Consider the following 26,821-nt stretch of genomic DNA (forward strand, 5'->3'; position numbering starts at 1 on the left):
CACAGACTTATGCTCCCTACCTCTCCTCTCCCACCACTTGCCCTGCCCCCATAAAGGGCCAGCCAGGGTCCCCATGGGGGCAGGAAGACTCCCCTAAGAGTATAGAAAGGGGACAGCAGATTCCTGGGGCTGCACTGAGGTGTCTGATCTGGACACAGGAGGCTGCCCTTCCGCTGCCAGCTAATTCCCACTGGGGGTTTGGAGGTGGGGGGCTAGAGCAGTACCTTTCCCAATCTCCTGAAGGCTCAACAAGCCTCAGGAACTCTTTCCCAGGGAGGCCCCAAAGATTCAGGCAAGACACACTCTTTAATTTTCCTTCCTTTAATCTTAAGCAAAAGAGACACAGGGGTTCAAAAATAAAAATTTCTTTCTCCCCACCCCTGCCCAAACCTTCACCCAACTCCCCCAGCACAGACTCCCCTCCTCCCCAGGGAGAAGCAAGAAGGGGAGGGAGCAAGCATCTCTAGCTGGGGAGGGGCAGGGCAGAGCGGGACGTGCCGAGCTCGGTGCTGGTCTCTTTCCAAATATAAATACATGTCAAAATGGCTGGAAAATCCTCCACACCCACCACCCAAGCACTCTTCATTTCCGCTGTGTTTGGAGAGGTGGCGGGGGCCAGGCACCGGCTGACTGTGGCTTACTGTGCCCTCTGGGCATGCGCCCCACCAGCCTCCTGTTGCTCATTGTAGAAGAGATGGCACTCGGGGTCCCCCCGGACGATGGGAGCTCCCTGGATCAGCTTCCCAGTGTTGGGGTTCACACACCAGCACTCCCCACGCTGCCCGTTCAGAGACATCTTGCACTAGAAGAGACAAGAGGAGAACTTGGAAGACGCCCCGGCAACCATCCACTTTCTTTCCTGCACTCAGCTGAGGGTTTACTCAACAGCCACCCTGAGCCGAGCTAGTGCTGCAGGGTGGCACAACCCAACCTCCCAGGTGCACCGGGAATCTTGACAAAACCCAGATCCCCGTTCAGCAGGCGTGAGGCAGATCTGCAACTCTGCCCGCTAACAAGCTCCACAGCGATGCGGAGGCTGCTGGCCCAGGGATCACTGCTGTCAGTAGGACTGTCTTTCAAGACTCCCACAGGCAAAGGCCCAGCTCCCACCCTCGAGGAGGTCCCCCCCGTGGAGGACCCAGTGTAGTGTGAGGTGAAAAAACTCACATCAGAATAAAAGTGTGTGCCGTAAGTTATATAAGAGATGCACCACCATTCCCATAACCCTCACAGCCACCTTGAGAACTAGGTCACCCTTATGATCCCCACTTGGTAGGGGATGGACTGAAGCACATTGGTTAAAAACCTTGCCCAAGGTCACACAGCTAGTAGGAACCAAGCTGAGATTCAAACTCGGCAGGCACATTCCAGGGTCCCCACTCTCTAAACCATAAGTTAACTATTACACTTATGGATCACTTTAGTTACCTACATGTACAGTCCACAGCCTGTTTTTCATAAGGGACCATTACTTCTCCTGCGCTCCAAATGAAGTAGGTGCCTTACATCTGATGGACAGATCTACAGAGAGCTTTTAACACCTGAGTAATGTTTCAAGAGGCAAGATGTGGTGAAGGACGTGGGGCGTGAGACCCCCAAGGGATCAACAGAGCCCTGAACCCCATCTCCTGGCTCCTTGCATCCACCCTTCAATTCAATGCCAACTGCTCATGAGGATCACTAAGGGTGCTTTTAAAAACTCTGACCCAGAAAGCACCCCAGACCCCAGAACCTAAATCTCTGGGGTAAGCCCAGGCATCCATCTTTTATAAAGCTCCCAGAAAATCCCAGTGTGCAGCCAGGGCTGAGAACCTCTGCCTGAAAACAGAATGAGCTGCAGACGGCACTGTCTCTGTCTCATTCCTACAGGAATCGTACGCATACTCCTCCCTATAAAAGGGATGTGGAGGTGGAAGCCAGGGGTGGGCTACGGAAACTGACAACTGATCAATGTTTCATCACTACAGTGATAAGCCACACATGGGTCCATGTGGAAAATATTTAGAATCTTAGGAGGGAAATACTGCAAATGCACATCGATCATTCAAATACAGAAAGGAGAGCAGAACAGAAAGGAGAAGCCAGGAAGGCAAAGGGCTCCTGGTAAACTTCCTCCACTTTCTCCAATGTACTCAGAACGATGTTCTGGTCGTTTTTTCAGAAAGATTTTCCACGGTATTTCTCTATCCCCGATTCTCGTCCCCTGAGATCCTGAAAACCAGGGCAGCTACCTGGACACTGGACTAAATTGGCAACTCTGAGAATGTGGTTCATGGACAACCATCAGCATCGCCTGGAGCTTGTAGAAATGCAAACTCTTGGTCCCCATCCAACACACCCAATCAGCCTCTGGGTGTGGACCCAGAAATGGGCTTCAGGTGACTGTATTCCTCTGTAAAATCCGAGGTGGTTGCTTTATGTCCACTTCTCCTGGAGGCTCCTCCCCACCTGGACACTAGCACCATGGGCAGGTGGCTGGGAGAGTGGAGTCAGCCCCACCCTCCCTGGCCTGGCAGCTGGCACTGCCATCCCATCCCCATGGTTACAGAAGCCTGCGTCTCAGCTCAGCTCTCAGGCTTCAGAGGATTAAGGGTGGGTGGGGCAGGAACCAGGCCCACCAGGGCCCCCGGCTGAGAAGCAGCCTCTCTGGCCCGGGTTAGCACCCATACTCACCTGTTTGAGGTTGTACAGGCCATGCTTGTCACAGTTAGGGATGTGCAAAGAGTAGAGGTGCTCCAGGGGACCCCGGTCATCAGGAAGGCGCATGGTGGCGATCCGCTCCAGGACCTGGTCCAGTTCTTGCTGGCAGGGGGTCTGCAAGCAGCAGGCACAGAGTGAGAAGAACGGACACACAAACGATGGCCGTGGATATAGTCTTGAAAGCAACGTGTCCCCGGGAAGAGACTCCCAAGGCTACGCAGCTAGTAAGTACGGCCAAAGACAACCAGTCCGGTGACTTCACTGTGCCCAACCCATCCCTAAAGAAACTCATATGCATGTGATTTTCACTCCTTCCCTCCTTTTCTCCATCCGTGATTAACAGATCAAAATGGGCTACCTCCAGAGTGTCTATACCAAACCCATGGCCCAAGCACCTGTCTCTGCCACAAACCCAATCAGGGCCCAGACCCGAGAAACTAAGACTCAGATGGAAAGGGGAAAGGGACCCGCTGCAGCAAGCATGAGCAAGCTTCATCATGCCTGGGCTCAATTTTCTTCATCGATGTCCCAGAGTCAAGCAGAAATGCAGAGGTTTTAGAAGAAATAAACTTCAAGAAACCACATCGAGTCCATCTTATGGCCCAGAGGTCACTGAATCTATTAGTGGCAGTAATGGGAACAAAAATGCTCTGAGACAGCAGCTCAGCACGTGGTCCTGAGAGGGTGCCCTCCCCAGCCAGAAGACTCCCTTCCCACGCCCTCCCCCATCAACCAGACTCGGCCCCACTGACCCGGGCAGGTGGTGGCCGAAGCTTCTTGGGCTCCTCCAGGCCAAGGTGGTGTTTTCCTCCTTTGCCCATCTGCCGGTGCTGCTCGGTGACCTTCTCCCGGAACACAGCCAGCTCCTTCATGCCTGACTTGAGGGGCTTCCGGCCAGCACTGCCGCCACCTCCCAACATGTTCATGGTCCCATCCACATGGTTCTCCACCAGGCCTCCCTCAGAGTGCTCATCTCCACTGTCTGCAGAGAGAGGGAGGGAAGAGCTCTAGGTACACAGCCCCAGGGAGCTGGGCCTTCCTGGACCCCTAACGACAGGCAGAACAGAGATCAGTAACACCCAACCAGCGCCAGCCTCGTGCCAGGGCCCACGCATGGTGGTTTATGTGGACCATCCACTTGTTTCCCAGTAACTCTTAGTGGTACCAGGGCACGCTGCCCAACCTCTAGATGGAGAAGTTGTAGTTCACACGGGCCAACTGCTGGACTGAGATCATAAACCTGCTAAGTCATGGATCTAGGACTTGAACCCAGGCTGTGTGACTCCAAAGAAATAACAGGGAACCCCCTACTCTGTTCTGCCTCCATCCTATGAGGCCAGGATAGGGCAGAGGATCAGGGAAAGGGTGAACCTACCCAAGGCTCTCAGCATAGAATAGAATTAGATCCTTTCTGGAGTTCATCGATACTTCTCAGGTTGACCCACCACTAACCTCAAGTTTAAGTACTTCATCACTTATGGTCTGAAAGGTACAGATTAAAGACTCATGCCGCAAAGATCACCGGACACTTCCAGCACGGGAGTGTCAGGTAGAGCCACACTGTCAACCAGAACCAGTCCCTGGCAGCCATTCCACCTCCTGGCTGAGAAGTTCCCAGAGTGCTTTGCTCCTAGGCTGCTAGAGCACCACCCGACTGACTCTGCTGTTTCCACGTCTGTGCTCTGTACCCCAACACTGTCACACTGGAAACCCCACGAACAAGATCTCTGGCTTCCTGGACTTCCTAGTATCCGCCTGTCACAGGGCATAAGGCCTCATCAAGATGCTCCAAGGAACATCAAGTCTCTTCAGACTTTCTTAAAACTACTGTGTGCACAGCCCAGGCAGAGAGGACCTGGAGGGTGGCGCCCAGCTATCCCAGTTCACCCTGGCTGAGGAGGCCGGGAGGGACAGAATTGCATAGGGTTGTAACCAAGGAGACAAGTCCCAGCCTGCTCTACAAGGGCAGGGAGTGACAACCCAGCCCCAGGGCCCCTTGTGAACACAGGCAGAGCCAACAGAGACCTGGACCACGCTGCCCAGAGCCAGAGTCTGCAGGTCCCAGCAAGATCTGGGTGGGTGCAGAGGGGGTGTTTTTCAACAAATCTTCCATCTTCTCTTCCCCTTTAATGTGCCTTATAAAACTTACAATCCTGATCACAAAACAGAATGGCTCTTAAAATATTTCTACACAGGACTTTGAGATGAGGCACGAAATGCGTGGTGGTCCCTTTAGAATTCAGGTAGTGTGGTGGCCCCCAGGGTCCCTCTCCTGGGCAGTGCTACATGGTGGAAAGAGCCACTAAAGAGGAGCTGCAGTGCCCTCTGAACTGCTGTGAATTGTGTTCAGCTAAGGGAGGGTCACCTCTTCCATACCAGCTACAGCCCTGGGGACAAGGGATACAAAGGGAGGGTGTCACATAGTCTCCAAGATCAGAAACATTAAAGGTATCCGCCCCAGCCCTGCCCCAGCCCTTCCCCTCCCCTCCCACTGGGCAGATACCAATGGGTTCTCACTGACTACCCAGCATCCACCAGCAGCAGTGCTGGCTGAGGGGGGTGTACTCAGGTTAAATCCCAGTTCTGCTACTTTCTCTATCAGCTGTGTTTCCCCTGAACGTAACTTCTCTGTGCCTCCACTTTCTTAACTGAAAATGCCTGGATAATAATAGTTCATTCTTTAGAACTACTGCAAGTATGCTGTAGGTAAAGCAGCTGAAACTGCTTGGGACAGAAACACTACGCATGTTGCTCATGGTTATCACTTTTGACGGGATGAAGACTGCCTCAGTTATCTGTTGCCTCGGAACCAGGAAGCAAAGGAAAAGAAGACTTTGAGCATCAAAACAGCTGTCACTGTGACCACGCGTTTTCAAATCTCCTGAGACCCGAGGAGAACCATCACATGAAGATGCTTCCCAACACCGTTGCTCCAAGAAGCCTTCCTTCTGGATGTCTGCTGTCCAAGCCCACCACAGACTAAAATCAATGAAATTGAAAGGAGAGAGAAGGAATATGTGTGGACGGTGACAAGCAGTATCCAAAAACAGGAGGGGAAAAGGACACTAAGAAACCAACAGGCCATGCACAATGGCACATGACTAATCCAGCAACTCAGGAGGCCGAGGCAGGAGGATCACAAGTTCGAGACCAGCCTCAGCAACTTCGTAAGGCCCCGTCTCAAAATAAAAAATAAAAAGGGCTGGGGATGTAGCTCGGTGGTAGAGAGCCCTTGAGTTCAATCCCAGGAACCCCAAAACAAACAAACATAATAAGGACTTCAGGGGATTTTTTTTTCTTTTTTCTTTTTTTTTTTTTTTTGCACAGCAAACATGTTTTCTAGCCCTAAACAAGAATTTTATTGATGGTGATGACCCTGGAGTATCACCAAAGGGGAGAGAGTCCAGTGCTCAGCATTAACAGAGATTTCTATCCAAAACTGTTAAGCTTTAGAGAAGAATTTGAAATTTCCTAACTTTACAAACCTTCTGAAACCTGGCAATTTCCTCCACTTAGAATGGCTGTTTCTCCAGGGGTGCTGAATAGCCTAAATTGCACCATAAATCACACAAGATTCAAGCCCGTTCCAGCTGCCCCAGCACCAGCAGGGGAAGGCTGAGGACCTAGTGTTTGCAGTCACGCTGGTGAGAGACCTATTCCATCATGGTTCAATCAGCCCCAGCAGCCAGACCCAAGCTCTCCTCTTCCACCCTGACTCCCCCTTGCTGGGCTTTGAGGTGGGCAGCAGCAGAAACCCAAGGGCCCCAGAAACAGGTTGGGTTTTCCTGCTCAGCTGCCTGCCAGGTTCCCCAGAATAGAGACACCAAGTCACCCGTCATGCTGCGCAGATTTCCTCTATTCCACCAGGTCTGCAGAGGGTCACCTTCTGGGACTGGGCCATGCAGCAGGGGTCAACCATTAAGATTGCCACTGACTTCTTCAGATGGACACAGAGGTGGTGGACAAAAGGCTGAGGTGAGCCAAGCCCGGACGATAGGAATGCTCTTCCACAGGGAAATCTCCATCTCCTTAAAACCAACCTCTGAAGCACCAGGCAGATGCTGCCACAGGGGGGGGACTCGGCCCCATCCTCACTGCCCCATCCTGCTCCACTGCCAGACCAGCTTCTCTGCCTGGACTTGGGCAAGCTCCCTACCTCTCCCGGCTGTAGACAATGGGAACCCAGGAGGAAGAGAACATGGCAGCTTCCCAGCCACCTGGAATCAAATGGGAACCTCCATCCACCCTCACCCAAGCCTTTGCTCCCAAGATCTCCCTCAGTATCACCACTCCTCAGAGTCCTGTCCATCTGGCTTCCTCCCTTCTGGAGACTTCCATACCACTTTCAGACTGGGCTCCATGAAATTAAAGAAGACCAGGGCTCTGGGAATCTGGACACATAGTTCCATCACTTCTGGAAACTTCTAGCCTGGGCTCCAGGCCTATGACTCAGAAATTCACCTGGCTCCACCCTCTGGGGAAGAGGCCCACCTTGAGGATTGGTTTAGGCAGCCAGTCTCCATGATGGCTACATATTTTCTAGCGGAAGAAAGAAAAAGCAGCTCACCCACCTGCAGCTTCTGAGGAGGCTCCCCTCAACCGAACCACTGCTTGCAACATCCTATGGAACTGAGGTCTCAACAGCAGGACTGACAGTTCACCAGATAATTCTCTGTCACAGGATCTGTCTGGCCCGTGCATTGCAGAATGTTGAGCAGCACCCCTGGTCTCTACCACCCAGATGCCACTGGCACCCTCCCAAGTTGGGACAACCAAAAATGTCTTCAAACTTTGCCAAATGGCACCTGAGAAGCAAACACTGATTCCAGGTTGAGAATCACTGGAGTCAACCTGACTCTAAAGGAAGTTCCCAGGCCCCACATATGGCTCATTTAGCTCCGCTACGTTCTCCTGCAGTGGCTAAGACCCAGCCACCACCCTCTATCCCCAGCCGCTCCGGTCCACAGCAGGGAGCAAGGCCTTCTCTGAGCATCCCAGAGCGCTCTGCCTGCTGCTCCCCCTTCCCATGCCCTCCTGGGAGCTGGTGCCACAGACAGTGGCCAAAGAAGCAGCCCTAAACGGAGTCCTACAGGTCAATCCAACACTGTATGCCAGAAGGCTCTCTGCCCCCTCTGAAAACATTTGAAGAGAGACAGAACACACAGACACCAATGTGAGCTCAGGCCTGAAAGCAGCCAGACTTGTCCATTAAGCAAAGCAAGCACAGCACTTAGGTGCCTAGAAGATCAGAAGGAAAAAAAACCAAATTTTTTTTAGTCAAAAAGTCTTAATGTACCATATTGATATGTTTGCTCTTAGAAAAACAGCCATAAAGTGTCCTTAAAATGCTTTTTTGGAAGAAGGGGCATAAAAAAGACAAAAATGTCCAGGGCCCATGAACGTCAATCACGTGACCCTGGCTCTGGATCCCAGAAGACAGGGCTCCACTGGGAAGTTTTTTCCTGGGAGGATAGAGTTGACATCCTGTCCTAACATGTCCCTAGTCTCTCTGAGGTGAAGGTCAGTTTGTCCACCCTCACAGAGGCCATCTGGATTCAAGGGTACGTTCGTTCCATTTCTTTATTGATCTCACCCCTGCCAACAAACATGCCATTAAGATGAGGAAATCCATGGCCTGGCCTGCTGACGCAGGCGCTTTTCAAAGGCGGTACAGCATCCATTTGTCTCTCTGGAACAGGCTTCGGGTCCTGAGGTCAGTGACCAGCTGGGAACACGTCTTGAAGTAGAAGTCCAGGGAAGAGAATGAGATGTCTACTGGTAGAGAGCAGAGCAGACCAGAGGCTGAGAAAAACTCTGATACCTTACTACTGTTCCCAGCCAAAGAGGTCCGAGAACTCGGGCCCCAGAGTCTAACTGAACTGCCTAAGTCTGAACTACGGCTTTTCCATGCGGCTTTGCAGTTCTAGGCAAGTTACTGAAGCTCTCTGTGTCTCCCCTGCTCACCTGCCCACCAAGGACAAATGGCATCCAGCTCAGGTGGACTACTGAGAGGACCCAGGGGACACTGCATGCCAGTGCCGTGGCTGCTGAGACAGGAAGGAGCACCTGGGTTGGCCGCTAACTGCTTCCATTTCCTCCCCACCAGCCCTCCATCTGAGTCAGACAAGGGCATCGTCACATCTACCAAGTTCCTCCCATATATTCTCTTCTAGGTTTCAGGAGCCATCTGCAAGAAAACATTCCAGATGTGGAGTTGCAACTAGAGATGGAATTTTCCCTCGGAACAAAATTACCAAGTTGCATTTTTTGCTAAGACAGTTAGGTCCAGAATAATATTTATTTATTAAACAACCACTTATGTATGCAGCTCTGCAGGATAAGGCACAGAGGCCACCGTAAGAATGGTTCTTGGCAACCCAAATGACATCCATGGAAAAGGCTTCAGGTTGAAAGATAACTAATAGGGACTTCCAAGGCTCCTGAAGAGACTTTGAGTTTCTCCCTAAGGATTGGTAAGCATTCGCTATTCTCCCCTACACAGTAACTGAGGAAATGGTCAATACTGAAGCAGGGAATTGCAGGATGATATAAAGAAAGTAAGGCTTTACTACAGGGGGAAGGGGTAGACAAAACTAGTGCCACCGAGCAGGGGGCTTGAAGAGTCCTGCCTTGGGTGTAGCACCACATCTTTCTACCTTAGACACAGCTGGAATGAGAGGAGATGGATCATGGTCTCATTTTAAAGATGTAAACCTGAGGCCTAGAAAAACTCCCATCTGGATTTCCAGGGAAAAACACACCCTCTCTGCCGTCTCAGAGGTCCTTCACAATTGGCCTGTGGCCCCCTAAACTGTCCTTTGACCCACTACAAGGAGGCCCACTGAAAGCTCATACCCCAGCAGAAAGAGCTTTGTGTCTACCTCTGTGCATTAATACAATGGCGCTCAAACTTAATTTGGCATGTCCCTTTTCCCCCAATGCAATCTAGTTTGATTGCAGCATCAATGACCTTATTTAATGAATCAAAAACCCTTGGTTTAGGCAGGAGGTTCTCAAGTTCCAGGCCAGCCTCAGCAACTTAGTAAGGCCCTAACTTAGCAAGACCCTATCTCAAAATAAAAAGGGTTGGTGATATAGCACAGTGGTTAAGCACCCCTGGATTAAATCTCCATTACCAAAAATAAAAATAACAACAAAACCCCTTGTGTCTTACAGAGCTTTATCTTCTCCTACTGCTATGGTGTGACCTCAACACTCCACTTGAAAGTTTTTTCCTGGGCTGGGGATGTGGCTCAAGCGGTAGCGCGCTCACCTGGCATGCGTGCGGCCCGGGTTTGATCCTCAGCACCACATACAAACAAAGATGTTGTGTCCGCCAAATACCAAAAACTAAATATTAAAATTCTCTCTCTCATTCTCTCTTAAAAAAAAAAAAAAAAAAAAAAAAGAAAGTTTTTTCCTGATCTGGGGGAGACCTTAAAGCATTCTTAGGGAAAAAAACCTCCCAGTCCTTCTTGCTTAGAGTACGTGGCATTGGTCCTTATCCAGGTCTGGGGAGAACATGAGACATTTCCCCTTACACCTCACAGGTCTTCCAAATAAATCTACATATTTCCCTTTCTTTTATTGGTTCTGTAGAAATCCTACCCATCTTCCAGCCTTCTCCTACAGCACGGCTCTCTTGAAATCTAAGAGCTGGGGCACCATGAAATGCTCTCATCCCATCCTGGACCTGTCCTGCCCCCAGTGATCTCACCTCCTGCCGCAGGTAATGGCACTGGAAGCCCTTGGAGGATTGCTTCCGAGTGTTGGGCCAGAGGAATGAATGCTGGTTGCTTTCCCTGCTCCACCCTGGTAGAGAACTCAATGGCTCCTTCTTCATTAACTTCTCCCAAAATGCACTTAACCTTGACATATCCTGGGCAAAAGAATATATTCTAACCATAACTGTCCTCTCTCTCCCCAGGCAACTTCTCCAATGGTATCTACAGCAAGCAAGGCTGGGGGTGTAGCTCAGGGATAGAGATCCTGCCCACCACGCACAAGGCCCTGGGTTGATTCCCAGAACTGCAAAAGATATAATGTGTGTCAGTATCCACGGTGGTGGACCATTCATCAACAAACTCAAATGGGCCAAGAGCATCAGGAACCAAGACCCAAATTCCTCACACCATTTACTCATTAAAGGGCCACACCCTTTAATCTGTCTGAGCTCTAATTTCCAAAGTCTGAAAAATGGGAATAATTCTGCTCAAATGATGGTTACTACTTAAGCAGGATACAATTTTAGGGCTGGGGATGTAGCTCAGTTGGTAGGGTGCTTGCCTCACATGCACAAGGCCCTGGGTTCAATCCCCAGTACCATACACACACACACACACACACACACACACACACACAAAGCAGGATATAATTTTATTCTTTTTTAGGGATGGGTACAAGGGATTTAACTCAGGGATACTCAATAAATGAGCCACATCCCCAGCCTTATTTTGTATTTTACTTAGAGACAGGATCTCACTGAGTTGCTTAGTGCCTCACCATTGTGGGCGAAATCAAGCTTTAGAAGAAGTAGATGAATGATCTACTTCTTGAATGGATAAATGAAAGATGGGCTACGACAAGATGGGCTGATGATACCTCACTGCTCCCCCCAAATGCAAGGAAAAACTGAGTTAAGAGTTCTTCAACACTGCCTGGTTATTTCTTTTTTCTTGTGGGGGGAGCAGTGCTGGGGATTGAACCCAAGACCTTTCTTGTGCTAGGCAAGTTCTCTGCTGCTAAAGCTGTTAAACTCCCAAACCTGGATATTTCTTCTAAAGCTTCACTTTGTTAGCTGTTTGAATTCTGCTTTTTAGTGCTTCAGGGAGAGTTTCATTTGTGCTATGTTATTTTTTTTTTTCTTTTTTTTGGTGTGTGTGCTATGTTATTTTGTCACTTGTTTTCCCAAGGTCCAAGGAAGAAAAAATATTCTAATTTTTATTTTTCTTTCTTTCTTTCTATTCTTTCTTTTTCTTTTCTTTTTTTTTTTTTTTTTTTTTTTTTGCAGTGCTAGGGATGGAACATGCTAGGTAGGCACTGTACCAATGGCATATACCCTCAGCCCTGTCTTTTTTTTTTTTAATGGTTCTGGGAATGAAACCCAGGGTTTTCAGATGCTCAGCACACGCTCTACCACTGAGCCACATCTCTAGCTCTGTTGTGTTAAACTTTATGTTGCTAAATATCATTGATTGGAAATTCTTGGGCAAAATTGGATTTGCCTAAATTAACTTTATTTATAGAATTTAGGGGAAGGGAGGGAAGAAACTACAAAGGAGGCAAGGGGCAGTGGCTCATAAGAACCATGCCTGCAAGGGACACTGGCCAACACACACAGGAAATGAAGAGAACGTGAAGCCAGTCCCTTTGGACTGTCGATTATAGTCACCAGTTCCATCTATGTGGCCACTGTGTCTACAACACAGCCCACCAACAGGCGGGGATTCGTCATTCAGGCCATGCTGCAGGTGGAGAAACCAGAGGTTAGAAAGAGGGTCCTGTTTGTTATTTTTTGAGCTAAAGTTTAACCTGAGGACCTTAGTCTCTCTGGGTGAGTGACACTGTTTATGTGTCTTCCCCCACCTTTTTTTTAAAAAAAAAAAAAAAAAAAAAAAGGTCAGAGGCAACAGGCAGCAGTGGCCTGTCACGCTAGAGTTCTGCACCATGCATGGGATGTCTGTCGTAGAGCACAGCAGTTGGGTGCAGACTGGCCCCCCAGGACACATTTCAGCTTAGTTTGACCTTCTCCCAGCTGCTAGATCCACCTACCCACTGCCGACACCCAGCTTCACTTCATTCCAAACTCCTTTCCCATCCTTTCCTATCCCCTGGGCCCTGAGCCCTGCAAGGGAGCCAGGCAAGCAAAGCCTGATGTCTCTCAGATGCCACCATGTTCTGGGAAACTCCTCCGAGGCCAGCGGGCCAGTCACCGCATAATAGGTGGCACCTCATGGCACCTCCTCCCTAAATCCCCCTCGTGGGAGGAAATGGCTCGTGAATGTGAAGGATTCACAAGTCCCCCCAACTACTCACCAGGGCACCCAGCTCCCACGGACAACCCACCACCCAACTGAGTGAAGAACTCAGGAAACTGCTGAAGAGAGAGCCCAAGAGACACAAGCAGCACCCAGAGGACAGAATGGAGCACCCGCTCCCTGGCCAAGCAATCCCCTCCCCGCCTGAACTCTTGGTGAATTTCCCGGGAACACTGATTCAGGTTCAAAGCCTGGACCAAACGGTTCTAGCCTGGCCTGAAAGTTAGATAATCAAGCTTCTGACTGTGACTTCACCATTCCCGAGCGATGCCGGACAGTGTTGAACTTGGGTAGGCTTCGGCGTGTTCTCTGTAAGTTCAGGGAGTTAGACTAGGTCTAACTACCGTCCACCAGAAATCATCTGAAGAACTTGCCAAAAATCTCCCTGGAGCCAACCCTAGAGATTCAGAGACAGCAAGCCTGGGCAAGGGCCAAGGGACCCATATTGTGAACTTTGGCCTTTCCAGGGCTCCCATTCCTTCATGATTCCCTCTAATCTGGATTTCCTGAAGAACTTGGTGAAGGGAGAAAGATGCCTCACGTACACACTTCACAAAGACCTGACCTCAGAAGTTCTTTCTACCCATTTGCTCGTGGTTTGTAAACAGACACATCCACTTGGACACACAGAGAGAGAGAGGCCTCTCTTGGCCAGGCATCAGGGAGATTTCTAGAGCATGCCCTTACACTGCAGGCTCATCTCAGGCTCCCCCTGAGTGAGCAGAGACGGTGGGGCCTCTCCAGAGCCTCCCCGCCTGTGCACACTCTAAAGGATTGCTTTACAAACACCAGGGTCATTCCTGGAATCTCAAAGACCCGGGGAGGGTCAGGGCTAAGGCAGACAGTTTGAGAAAACAAAAGCATGTTCAAAATTCAGCCAAGGTCCTCTGAGGTTGTGCAAGCTGCGCTGTCCTTGAAGAGCCAGAGAAACTGATATCAAGATGGCAAACAGCACTATCAGCTTTCACTCCTTCCCATGAGTCCTGAACATTTCTCCTCAGACTCAAGCCATCAGGGAACCTAGCAAGGTGACCTTGTTGGTGAAGTCCCAAAAGAGTAGAGAGCACGTTGGTGCAAACTTGAACCAGAGATGATGGGAACAGGAAGCACTCACCTAACTGACTGTGTGCACAAAAACGTTCATTACAAGCATTAGCTGTAGCTGCAAAAAACGATCAGCAACCTGACTCAAAAGTCTTTCAATAGGTGAATGAATAAATGCAATTAGTAGAGGAATGCATATGCTTCTTTACAGGCATTTTCAACTTATTTTCAGAGAACAACTTGGAATGTTGGCCATCCATCACAGTTGTATATGCATCATATATATGTACATTTATGCAAATATGTGAAATTGAGCATCCATCATATAGTGCATGCAAATCTGTTTAGCCCAGAAAAATAAATGCTAAGTACTCAGCTAGTAGACAGAATATTAACTGCTTGTAGTTCTAGGTTGTAGACCGCTATTATGCTGTTGTTCTTGGTACTTTTCTATATTTTTTTCCTTAAATATTTTTTTTTTTTTGTGGTTGTGTTTGGACACCATAACTTCATTTTATTTATTTATTCTTATGTGGTGTTGAGGATTGAACCCAGGGCCTTGCACGTGAGAGGCAAACGCTCTACTGCTGAGCCATAACCCCAGCCCTACTTTTCTACATTTTAAATGTTTCTTAAAAAAATTTTTTTTTTCCTCTGGGCTGGGGATGTAGCTGAGTAGCTCTGGCCTAGCACACACGGGAGCCTGGGTTTGAGTCCCAGGACTGCTTCTCACGCCCTCCACCCCCACCCTCCTCGTCAAGCAGGAGTTATCCTTAAAAGTAGAGTGCCCCTGGAAGAGGGCCTAACAATAGTGATATGGCCGACTCCAACACCACTTTCACTGGCTAATGCAATGCCACCAAGGTCTCTTGCCCACAAATCAGAGCTGGTCATGGGTTCCTAGCTATATCTCCGTGCCATGAGAACTGGGAAATAAGTCAGGGCAAAGACCCATAAACAGCAAAAGAGGGTCACGGAAGTAGGAGGAGCAAGATGAAGAATTCCAGATGGGTCGCGCCAGAATATGGAAAGACAGGGGATGGGCTCACACTGGTGCAGCCCCAAGGGACTCGGGGAGGGGGAACACTTGCAGGGTGACAAAGTGGTAGAGATGTCCAACGGCCAGCCAGTAACACCCAAGAGAAAGGGGATGGTTGTTCTGTCTGCTTGAAGACCAGAGAGAAAACAGCTTCAACTGAAACAAGAGAGATCCAGGTTAGAAACCCTCCAGGAGCTTCATGAGGAGACAGATAACAAATTGCAGATAAGAGAAAATCACAGACTTATTCTGCTCTAGTTTCAGGGGAAGCTTTTGAGGAGAAAGAGGAATGGACAATGTGGCCTCCAAGTGTCCGAGGTCCACTTGTCGGAGTCAATGAAAGGCATCACTGGCCAGAATACCTTAGTAATTCAACTCTACTTCTTCCCAGCATTTTACCTGAAGCCCCTCAGTGAAAAGCAGTGACTCTGTGACGGAAGCTTCTGGAAGACCCAAGCTTGGTCTTGGCTTCCATAGAGCTTTAAAAAATTATACTTGATCAAAGGAGGACAGGAAGGGAGACAACCCATGTGCTCCATCTGCTCTTCTGGGAGGAAGTTGCTGTGCTTCTTTCTTCCAATATCTATCAATTTCGATTCCCTTTCTTTTGTGACTTTACTCACCCCAAAGGGATCTCATAATTTAACATCAAGATCTTTTGGGAGCCCTGGCCAAAAGGCTAAGAGTCACCTGTTTATTTGCATCTGAGGAATAGACATTTCTTTGGACATGGTTTATCCTCAGATTATATTTGATGTTTTAAAATGCTTTTCTTATGCCCTTCCAGCAAGACAACTGCTTTTATACAGTTGGTCCGCTAGCTTGCACGTGGGATGTACTCAACCCAAGTTCACACGTGAGAAAAGCGGGCTGGGCCGGGAGCATCCCACCTCTAATGTATCTTGTTACACTATTTCTCTTTCTCCTTTTTCTGGTCTCTCCCTCACCACCCAGACCCCATAGCAGCAAGAATGGTTAGGGGTAAAGAAAGGCAGTGAGGAAACAGAAGTCTGAAATGGGACAGGAGGGACAGGTGCCTCTCCCAAGACCCATTTCAAACCACTGTCCCTTACACTTTCTTTTGGCAGTACTGGGGATGGAACCCAGGGCCTCCCACATGCTAGGTGAGCACCTCACCACCAGCTACACCTGCAGCCCTCCTATGCTCGGTTCTGACGCTGTGACCCCACGGCCCAGCCCCCAGACAGCGACGCAGACTGAGCCTCCCACCCTCCCCTCCACCCTCCTCTTCCATGGGCCTCTTCCCCTAAAACTGCTCCTACGTATGCCAACCTGACAAACCAGACCCTGGATGCAAAAAGAAATTTAAAATCTGCAAAGATGTCCAGGACTGCCAGCCACACTCTCAAACCAGCACAAGAAGTGTCCTGAATATAAATAAGTGTCTTTAAATAGGTCACCATGCTTTTCTCTTTCTTTGGCTAAAAGTTCACTGATTGTGTCTGATCTGACGCAGCATCACATCTGTCGCCCTTCTTGCCTCTGCAGTCTTGGTTTAAAAGCAGTAAACCAGTGACCAGCAGAGCCTCTGCAGAGAACCTCACCACTGGGGTGAAAATGGACCATGGTTTGGCCATTGAGCTTGAGAGAACCATAAAAAAAGACAACTTCGTGGCCATGACCACCCCATGGAAACCCCTCAGCCATGGGCTCTGCACTCTGGATTCACTGAGAGCTTTCCTAAGCAGAGAGCAGCGGTCCAGGTAGCCACACCACCCGCCACCAGGATTCCCAAGACGACCCATCAGAAAACATCTGAACAGGCCTTGGCCCTTCTCCTGCTCTCTATGCTGAGCTCAGGGCAGAAGAAAGGAAGGGATCGGAACTTGTATAATGTCATCTGATTATGTGAGTCTCTGTGCTCCGTGGTTTGTAGACACAACTTCGTTTTATCGTCAAGCCATCACATGAGGTTGATAATTCCTTACCCGCTCTCGTGCTTGATAAAAGACACATAGAGTCGGAGGCCGACTGCACACAGTCATGTAGTCAGCGACAGAGCCAAAACCAAACCCGGATTGTTTAGCTTCACAGCTCTCCATCAACCAGAATGGTATCCGGTCACTGACATCATCAGAGACAGATGCTAACCAAGCCCAGGAACCCCAGCACTCCATTCCTGTTGCTCCCCCTCTCGACGGGGCCCCCCATCTTCCCAGGGAAGGAGGCCATCAGTCGTCTGGCAGCTGGTCCCATCCAAATTCAAAAGCCTTTATGAACCAATAAGCCCAGCCCATTCTACGCCCTGTATCCCGCCCAGCACACCCTCCCTGCCACCCAGGATTTTTGGAGAGTCACAGGGGCTGGGCCCAGGGTACAGGAGAACTGCCATTCTCATTATTTTCTAGAAACTAAGTGTACCATCCAGAGATCACCTGGCCTCTCCATCCAGAAGTAAAGACAACAGTCTATAAGAATCTCCCTGCAGAGTTGCATACAGAAGCATTTTGAGAAGTTATGTCTTGAAGACTACCTCCCAGGAAAAGCGCTTTGCCAAGAAGCAATATAGAATTCACTGCTTTTGTGCAAGTGGGATCTTGGTAACAGAGGCCTGGGGTGAGAATGCTGAGACTGTGCTTGCCCTGGCCCTGGACCCCGAAGGCAGCCAGCCTTGATTTCTTCATCTGACAAGTGGAGGGAATCCTGAGGCTACCACAGAGCTGAGGGGGGAAAACACAAACAAACAGTGGACTCCTTAGTAGAAGCAGTTGTCCAGAACAAAGCAATTCCAATTCTTGTTCTATCTGCCCCATGAGGTGGCATCCTTTGCTTACTGCCAACAACTCCATACCCCCACACCCTAACCTGGGTCCCCCCAGCTGGAAGAGCCCCATCTTAGGCAAACACAGTGAACGGCCTCCTCTGGCCTCCCCACCCCCCACAGACCAAGGCCTTGGGTGGGAGCAGTCTCCCTCCCGTTCTCGACTTCCTGGCTCCACTCAGTTCCTTGAATGAACACAGGCTGACACACACCTACACCCGCCACTAATTAGAAACCTCCCCAGGCCTCGCTCCAGGCCAGCTTCATGGGGCCCTGTGGGCCAATTCCTCCGCCTGGCAGCTGGAGATTGGCCAGCCCCTGCCCCCTTCTCCAGTCTTCACTCCTGCCCTGCTTCCCAACAGCCAGGCGGAGATGTGGGGCTGGCAGCCAGAAGGGCTCCAAAGGGCTTCCAAGTGCCAAGCCCCCCACCCCCACCCCCACCCCACCCCCCCAAAAAAAAGGTGGGGGTAGGAGGGAAAAAATTCCTGACTACAGTGGACTGTATTTCTCTCCGGGGGAGCCAGCTTTCTGAAGACTCTCCCTGAATCTTGACTGACACCCAGGGCTGAGCCAGCGCAGATCTTCCCTGGCTTTGTTAAAAAACAGGAGTAGCTAAAGCAGGGAAAGAAAAGGGGGCCAGGAGCCAAGGAGGAGGAGGGCCATGGGGGTGGGTCTGTTCTCCACTAGAAAAATGTCCACTCATCCTACTCACTGTGGGGGTGGGGTTACTCCAGACCCGAGAACCAACACGCTTCTACCACTCCACCTAGAAATCAGCTACTCCTTTCTTCTCCTCACCATGAAGGCCCCAGAGTCTAAGGGGGCTACCCATCCCAAATTCCCAACAGCAAATCCGATGCTGTCTCCACTGTCCTGGATTTCATCCTAAGTACATGCTGACTCCTGCATCTACCTTCTCTAACGGCACCACCTCCATTAGAGGCCTGAACCCTCACAGGCCTCCCTCCACACACGGGGCTTTCTGGAATCTAACATGAGAAAGGCCTCAGCCTTCAGCAAACATTCCCCAACCCAGTGTTCCTGTAGAGAATCCCTGAGATGCTGCTCCCCCTCTCGGCAGCGAGGTCAACTCTGGAGCCGATGCAGTGAGAAACGTCACATTGGAAAGAACACCCCACTCCTTTGCCAGGATCACGTTCAACTTTCTGGCCTCCTAGGCTCAGAGAGGCCAGTTTGAAAGGCCCGTTTTCCTGGAGCAGGAAGCAGGCTCCACAAGATCCTCACTGGCTTTGAGCATGCCCTTGAACACAATGGATGCCCAAAGTGTGTTAGGACCACTTGGGGTGAACCTGACCCTATTACTCTAAAGCCAGAGTCCTCGTTGATTTCTTTGAGAGGGCCACCTACAGGGAAAGGGCCTTCCCCACCTCCGCTGCTCCTGACCCAGAGGTGCCTCAGATATCTTGCCCTCCGGGTGCTGGCAGATGGAAGGCCAGGTCGCTGGGAGTGACTGGCCAGGAGAAGGCAGGATTCCACCTTCTGTGACTTGCTTATAAGCAGCACAGCTGCCACAAGAACCCAGGTATCCAAGCTCTGGGCCACTCTGTCCCTCCCACCTCTATCCTGGGCACTAAAGTGAAGTGCAGACTATATACCAAGAATGGTCAGTCCCAGATATTAGGACACAGGCCCAGAGTATTCACTGCGTAACTCACCAATAAAAAATGCAAGCCTGCTGCCCTAAAACCCTTTATTTATTATCAACTGGGTTTATATTGCATTTAAAGTACAGTTTCATGACCCTTTCCATAGAGGGCCTCGCTACAGCCTGTGGAAGTAAGTCAGAGAGGTGTAGGCGGTCCCTCTTTACAGGGGAACAGATGGAAATCAAGGGACTCCTTACCAAAATCAAGTGCTCGGGCTTTGTGGGTGCAAGCACCACCCAACTCTACGATCGATTTCTGACTTACAGACAAGGAAACAGGGGCTCGGAGAGAATAAACCACTTCCCTCAGGTGACTATTAAGTGCTAGACACCTGGCTTGTCCAGTCTGATCTCCATTTTCAGGGAGATGTCACTGGCCAAGATCCAGGCTGCTAACCTGTGGAAGAAGCCAGTATGTGCCAGGCACTTTCCACTGTCACAATGGGCCCAACATGCCCCGCACTTCACCAATTCTGGCATTGTGAAACCAGGTCAATCTAACAGTGCAAACCAGGCTGCCTCCCCTTCTGCCACCTACCAGCTCTTCTTTCTCTCTAGATACCTCCACGACCAGCAGAACACTGGCCACTTACATGTTGGAAGTCCAGGTTTCGGACTTGGGCTTCTCAAAAAAGTCAAGAAAACCCAAATCATCAAAATCCAGCAGTGACGTACAGCGGCTTGTCTATATCACCTGCCCATGGCAGGTGTCCACGATCAAATTCTGGCCCAGAGGCTCCAACGCTTTTTGCTGCCAAGAGCCCAACCCCTTACTGGGCCACGGAGGCAGAGGGGTTAGAGGAATGTAGCCAGGTTGGTCTCTCAGCTCCTGTCCCTCAATTGAACCTGTCCCCACAACTGTGAGACGGAGGGATCCATGCCTCGCATGCCTTCTGGGCTCTTGGTTCAATTCTCAGCACCACCAAAAAAAAAAAAAAAAAAAAAGTCAGAGAGCGATGGAGGGAGCAAAGCCCCCCTCCCCTCACAGGAACAAAGGGAGACGGGAGACAAAGCAGGCTTGGAGTGAGTTCAAGATAGGATAAGGACAGATGTGCAGACAACCGTCTCCTGATGGCTGGCTGCCACCTCAGGAAAAGGCTGGCCAGAGATAACAGGAGAAGCAGAGGGCCTGGAACATCTGCCAACCAGATCCCCGGCTCCCCTGGTGAAGCCAAGCGCAGACTGCGCCTGGGCTTCAGCAGAAGCAGTGCTAGTACTGACCCCCTTACAAGGACAGCACCATGTCCCCTGCCCAGCCAGTCAACAAGCCTCATTCAAGCATTTGAGTTTTTTCAACACTTCCATCTCCAGTCACCTTCATAGTCTCCTTCTAACCGGATCTGAGGAAGCATGGGGCCAATATATTTCCGTGCCACTTTGAAGCCTATCCACCTACTTAGCATGTAGCACATATGAAGGAAGATGTAGCCTGGTGATTTCTGCTCCTCCCTCATTCCCTTCAGCAGCCCAGGCCCTTCCTGTCCAGGTGGGTACTTCTATTAGCTCCAAGAACTTTCAAAACTTCCTCTATCCATTCTGAGAACAATCTGTCCCATTTCCAAGGCAGAGAGTGGTTACACAGATCACCAGGCTGGAGAAGAGAGATTCAAGGGAAACCCGCCAATGTCTGATGATGTGTGACTAAGTATGCTCTGGGGGCTCCCAGGTAATCCGTGGCACTTTTATCAGACTAATTTCCGTTGACTCCCTAACCCAAAGGAAGGATGTGTCTGAAATTTTTAATTTGAAGCACAAGGCTAAGGTAGGCTCACAGCAACAATCTCTCTTCCCTTTGCCTGCCAGGAAACTCAGTAGCCCAATTTGGCAAAAAAAAAAAAAGTGTAAATAGGCCCTCATGACCCCAGCCAGGGAGTTCTTCCCTCTAGACTCCCACCTATTCTAACCTTGTCCTTTAGGCCTGTTTTTGTAAGGTACTTTAACACTGTTATGCAGGATTTTTTTCCCCCTTAAATATCTTCTCTAAGGAATTGGGTCATTATTACTACGCCAGGAAATGATACCGTGAACAGTTTGAGAAGGTAAGTAGGAAACTTCAAGGAAAGAAGACTCCTACCGGGTGCATAATTCCAAGAAGACTGCAAATTCGAGGCCAGCCTCAGTCCTTTAGTGAGGCCCTTAGCGAGACCATGTCTCAAAATGAAAAATAAAAAGGGCTGGACACGTAGCTCCGTAATAGAGCACCCCTGGCTTCAATCTCCAACACCAAAAAAAATCAATAACATAAAATAAAGAGAACTCTTGATGCTACGGATTCCTCAAATCCCAGCCAAACCTGGCCACTGACAGGAACACCCCTGTAAGCCTCACAAACCCTGCAACCTCCCGCAGTCAGGCTCTGCTTCCTAGGCTTGGGGCCACAGAGCCACGCCCATCTTAGTCTCTTAACCAAGAAACTTGAGTCCAGAGACAGAACCCTGGAGCAGCAACCCTGGAGCAGCAACTCCTCCTTCCAAGGGCCACCTGTGGTGACGCAGGGGATCAGCTCAGCAGAGATAGTTCAGGGAGTTCTGTCCAGAAGCGGGGAGGGGAAACAGGAGGAGGTAGTGGTGTTAACAATCAGTGACAGTGGGTCCCACTCATTCCCAAGTCTATTTTACGACTTTGAACTCGGTATGCAAATTTATGCAAGACGAGATGCAAAGCAGTGCTGGGAGCCAGAAGTCCCATGGCTTTCTCTCCCCCCCCCACCCCATTTTTGAAGCTGCACTGAACCACTGTAAATCAGTGCCTGCCTCTCTCCCAGATTCCTCTCCCCCAGCAACTGCAGATGCACAACCTCCCCACTTCCTTGCTACCTAGCTTGCTTGCCTTCGGTGGGCCTGCCTGCTTGTTGGCCCAGAACTTTGAAGGACTGCACATTTCCTTAGCACCTTCATGTGTGCAGAGGGCCAGACGGCCACTTGGGCGGCCCCGCCCCTCAGCATAATCCCCTTCATTGTACCCGACAGGGATGGAGGCTGGGGATGCAGAAGAACCAGCCAGGCCTAAATTCTGAAAGGGCCAGGCCTGGTCCAAGTCTGCCCCCTAACTCCCCACCCCACACAGACTTTTTTCTAGGCATCTCTGCCCACTCCACCACCTTCCACACTCACATAGTTTTAAAGTCCCGACTTCAGGCTGATCTCAGATTCTTCTTTGCATTTTTTTCCCAGATCTCACCACCCCTACCCCCCAGACCCAGAGTCTGGCTTCTTGGTATCCGTGAACCAACAAGTCCCAGCCCATCCCCCTCCAGGGATGCAGGCTCACCAGCACCCACTTCTGCTGCCGATGTGCCCACCCCACCCCCCTGCATCCATGCCATCCCCAGGAAGCCAGCAATACAGCCCCTGAGTCCTGGGAACAAAGACAAAAGAGCTAACAGCAAGCCGGAACTGCTGGGGTTTGCTGCCTCGAAATAAGAGGGTATGTTTAAAATTCTCAAAAGCAACCTGCTCCAAGAGGAATGCAGGCTGGGGGGTGGGGGGACTCCTTCTTCAGAGGGGGGAGGAGATGTAAGATGCAGAGCAGGAGGCAGCAGCACTAAGCCCCACCCTACCCATACAGGGACCTAATCCCTGCCCCAAACCAAGACCCTCTCTCGCAGGCACAAAAGCCTCCATCCTTGCCCCTCTTTCCTGCACCCTAGAGCCCAGGTTTCTCCCTACAGGGCCCCCTCCCCAGCCCTCCTCCTGGCTCAGCCACCCCAGCTGTCCATCACCTACTCAGCTTCCATCCCCCGCCCATACCCTTATCCCTCTACCCCCACCTTCCCAGACTGAAGCACAAGAGAAAAATGTAGAAGGTATCAGGCACCAGGAGAAGGCTGAGGAGGCAGCTGGGACGAGCTGGCGGAAAGAGTCCCATAACCAGGCAGAAAATCCAGAGTGACATTCTTCCCATGAACTCACCCCATTGTCCCTGGGCTTCCCTGACAACCCCCACCCCCTTTCAGGATACAAGAAGTAGAGAGGGGGAGACCTCTCTCCCGCATCTGTTGCAGGCTGAAGACCCCCACCTGCTTCAGGGATCCAGGAAGCAGGAGAGCTGGGTTTCAAGCTCAGTGAGACCAACGAAGAGTGGAAAAAATATTAAAATGGTGAGGAAGAAAACACACCAACTTTATTACAACAGCCCAAATCCAAAAGGTTCTGTGAGGCCTTTGGAAAAGTTCGCCCTGCTGAGGAAGATGTTTAGTTTGAGCTCAGCTCAGAAACTGCAGAAAACCTCCTGGGTGCCAGAGGTTATGTGGAGGACTGGTCCCAGGACTGGGGGACGGTATCCCACAGGGAGAGGACTTTGCTCTCTTTTTCCTTTTATTATTACTAAGAGAAGCAGGAGGGAAGGGTTAATTTCAAGGCAGGCTAGGAGAAGAAAGGAACAGAGGGGTTCCACTTAGAGGGAGCCCTTACCTTGCTCAGTACTCAAGGTCAAAATGTGGGGAGAAATAGAAGATTTCAACTCTGACCCCTAATTCCATTCTCAAAGGGAAAAAACAATGGCCGGCCAGAAGAAGGGAGGTGGTGTGCCAGGAGGGAGGGGGCTTACAAAGCCAGAAGCCAGAAGGAATGTTCCCACTTTTTCTCCCCCCACCTTCAATTTTTTTTTTTTTTTTTTCAGTTTGAAAAACTTGGTCAGACTAGCTTGCTTTTTAACAGCAGCGGACAGTGGACACATTTCACTACCATCTCCAAGAGGAAAGAAATAATTATAGCTTCCTCCAGACCACGGGGAAGAAGGCTTTTGTAAATTCAAAATTAAAAAAAAAAAAGAACTCCTGATAGCTTGGTTGTGTCCTTCAAGTAACTTTTTGCAAGGGATGAGGACCCTTTAACGAAGAGCCCAGGTTCCCCATCTTATAGGATAAGAAGAGTCCCCCGATTTGGGGTGGGGGTGGGGGTGATCACACAGCTCACGTAACAGTCGTTCCCCCACCCAGGCTCCTCCTGCCTTCCCACCCGCTGCCCAGATGCTTAAACGCACAGCCTGGCTGCCCGGGTCCTGGGAATGCAGCCGGCCATCTGGCTTAAGTTACACCGATTCAACTGCTGGGGTCTCCGGCACACCTCCCAAATACAACCCCCTCCCGTTTTCCTTTTCCATCCAACATAGCCCCCTTCATTCTCTCTGTAAGACGGCAGCGTTCTCTTTAATTGCTCTCAGCAACTCACCCTACAAAGCACCAAACCCTTTCTTCCCACCTCATAACCCCAAGAGAAGGAAGGGTCTCTCACTCAGTGCGCCGGTGCCTCCACCCCTCCTCGTCCGAGGTCTCGGATGTCACCGGCATCCAGTGGCTGGGGCCTCCCAACCGCGTTCCCACCGGGACCCTTTGACTGGCGCTCACCGACTCAAGCTGTGCTCCAAATATGATTCAAGTTCCCACTCCCACGGGTCTGACCGACACCCTCCTCCCCAGTACATCTCCCCTCCAGAATAAAAGTGAGGGGACTGTCCACCCGGGAAAGGCTGGTAACTACAGTGAGTCTCCTCTTCCAATTTATCCCCACTAAATTAGTAACCAGGGTTCTTCCGCCTGCTCCGACTCCAGTCCCCGACTCCGGGCCTGACTTTCGGGTTCCCGCCCTCAACGATCACCCCAGATCTGGCCACGGATTCAGATCTTCCTCTACTAAAGTCTCTGAGGTCCTGCCGCACACTCCTTCTACGCCTAACGGCCGCCAGCTGACCGCCCCACTGCCCTCCAAGTTTCTCCCAACTAGTTGTCCCAGTCCGCGTTACCTGCCACCTGCTCCGGACTAACGCCGTACTTGGCGTCCCGGCCCTTTCCGCAAGTGCCCACGCCCAAGACCAGCGACTGAAGGGGCAGCTCGGAGCCGGGGTTGGGATAGCAGCGTAGCCCCTGGCCGCAGCGTGGGGTGTAGACGCCGCATGCCTCGCCCTCCAGCCGGGCGCACACCGAACAGCAGCCGCAGCCCGGCTCCCGGACCAGCTCAGTGCAGGTCCCGCGGGCGCCGCCGGCCGACCGGGACACCGCGTCCGGCGGGGGCCCGCAGGCAGCCAAGCGTTCTGGCGTGCAGGGCGGGCAGCGGAACAGCACCTCGGCGCGCGCTCCGCGGCCACCGCTGCCCGCGCCCAGCAACAGCACCAGCAGCGACGGCAGGAGCAGCGGCAGCGCGGGGCCGCCCGGTCTCAGCAGCATGTTGGCGGTGGGGAGCGCGACAGCAGCGAGCGAGCGGGCAGGTGGCACGGCCCTGCGAGCGCGGGTGCCGCCTCCTCCGCTTCTTTCTCCTTCGCCGCCGCAGCCGGGTCCTAAAAAGCCTGTTTCTCCCCGCCCCCTGCCTTCTCCCCTCCCCTTTTCGGAGACCACCCCCTTCCCCCAGCACTCCTGCGCGCCGGCACGTGCGTGCGCACACGCCCCCCTCGTCCACCCCGCCTAGGTTCCCTGCTTCCAGGGTCCCACTTCTCCCTGACCCGGTCCCTCCCGGATCTTCGAGACGAGGCCCGCTCGCTCCGGAGAAGAAGAATTACTTGCGAGCCTGGGGAGGACAGGCGTGGGAGTGGGGAAGAGCCAGGGCTTTTGTCGCCGTTTGGTTCAGTTTGAAAGGACTTAAGTTTGGGCGCATCCCTTGTGGCCCGCGGTGAGCTAGCTGTTAGGGAAATACAAAGGCACAGTCTTGACCTCAAGTAGATTTCAGGGCTCGCATCCACTCCCTCCGTCCTCGAGGTATCATCCATACCTAACACGTTGTTCAGAACCTTGCCCTTGCGTGCGTCCTGAGGAATTCAGACCCGTCTGTACCAGGCTAGCCCCAAACAGCCTCTTTTAGTGACCATTGCAGTTTCCCAACAAGGAACTCATGGCCACAACATATAAGAAAAGCGATTTTTAGACCTTGAGAAACCTGCTCCCTTCCTCTCAATCCCCTCCCCTTAATGATCCCTTAGAGACCCGGGCCACCTTTCACAGATCCGGAGGCATTTGCTGCTGGAGATAACCCTGTTTGCCCTGCTGCGGGGTCTTGGAAAGGTCAGGTCAGACCCCTAAGTGTGAGAGAAAGCCCTGACACAGGACCAATTAAAGCTCTCTTCAATAATGCAGATAGACAAACATAGCCTCCATTGTTCTGTTTGATTTACTGAGTCACCAGCCAAGCTGCCCCCCCTCCCCGTCATTCCAGGGTGGACTCAGCCTTAATTATTCACCCATCTCCCTGGTATGTGACCCTAACAAAGACCCTTGTGGGAGAGTCTCTCCTAAGGAATGGACTATTAAGCTAGCTTCCAGGTTTAAATTTCCAGTACCTCCCATGCCACCTTTCTTCCACCAGATTTCTGTACTACCTTCTAACTCGAGTACTCAGAGCCTATTTGATCCAGTTCAGCAGCTAATCATGTGGCACCTGGCCCTAAAGGTGAGTTAGAGACCTCCAGGAAGGCAAGTTCCAGATCTTAAGGAACCAAGAGCTGAAGAGTTGTGGGGAAGAAATTTGTTAAACTGGTTGTCAGAGGCTTTGAGAAAGAACTGTTCAGATGAAGGGGTGGTGCAGGGAATTGAGGGCAGAGTTTCCCAGGTGAGGCAAGAATTGAAG

The 26,821-nt window shown here is 51.1% G+C and overlaps 1 protein-coding gene across 2 annotated transcripts; it reads right to left on the minus strand.

Moving 5' to 3' along the window:
- Nucleotides 1-450: 450 nt before the first annotated feature.
- On the minus strand, nt 451-25,431 carry Igfbp2 (insulin like growth factor binding protein 2). 2 transcript variants are annotated; one of them, XM_076866332.2, is made up of 4 exons: nt 25,011-25,431; nt 3,453-3,682; nt 2,674-2,814; nt 451-802 (listed from the first exon to the last, which is right to left on the minus strand). In XM_076866332.2, exons 1-4 carry the CDS (start codon nt 25,429-25,431, stop codon nt 638-640), a joined length of 957 nt encoding a protein of 318 aa, XP_076722447.1. In that variant the 3' UTR covers nt 451-637. The 2 variants fall into 2 exon arrangements, with proteins under 2 accessions (XP_076722447.1, XP_076722448.1); XM_076866333.2 differs by lacking the exon at nt 25,011-25,431 and adding an exon at nt 24,503-24,585.
- Nucleotides 25,432-26,821: the final 1,390 nt, after the last annotated feature.

This window comes from Callospermophilus lateralis, chromosome 9 (assembly GCF_048772815.1).
Source record: "Callospermophilus lateralis isolate mCalLat2 chromosome 9, mCalLat2.hap1, whole genome shotgun sequence".
Classification (NCBI taxonomy): Eukaryota; Metazoa; Chordata; class Mammalia; order Rodentia; family Sciuridae; genus Callospermophilus; species Callospermophilus lateralis.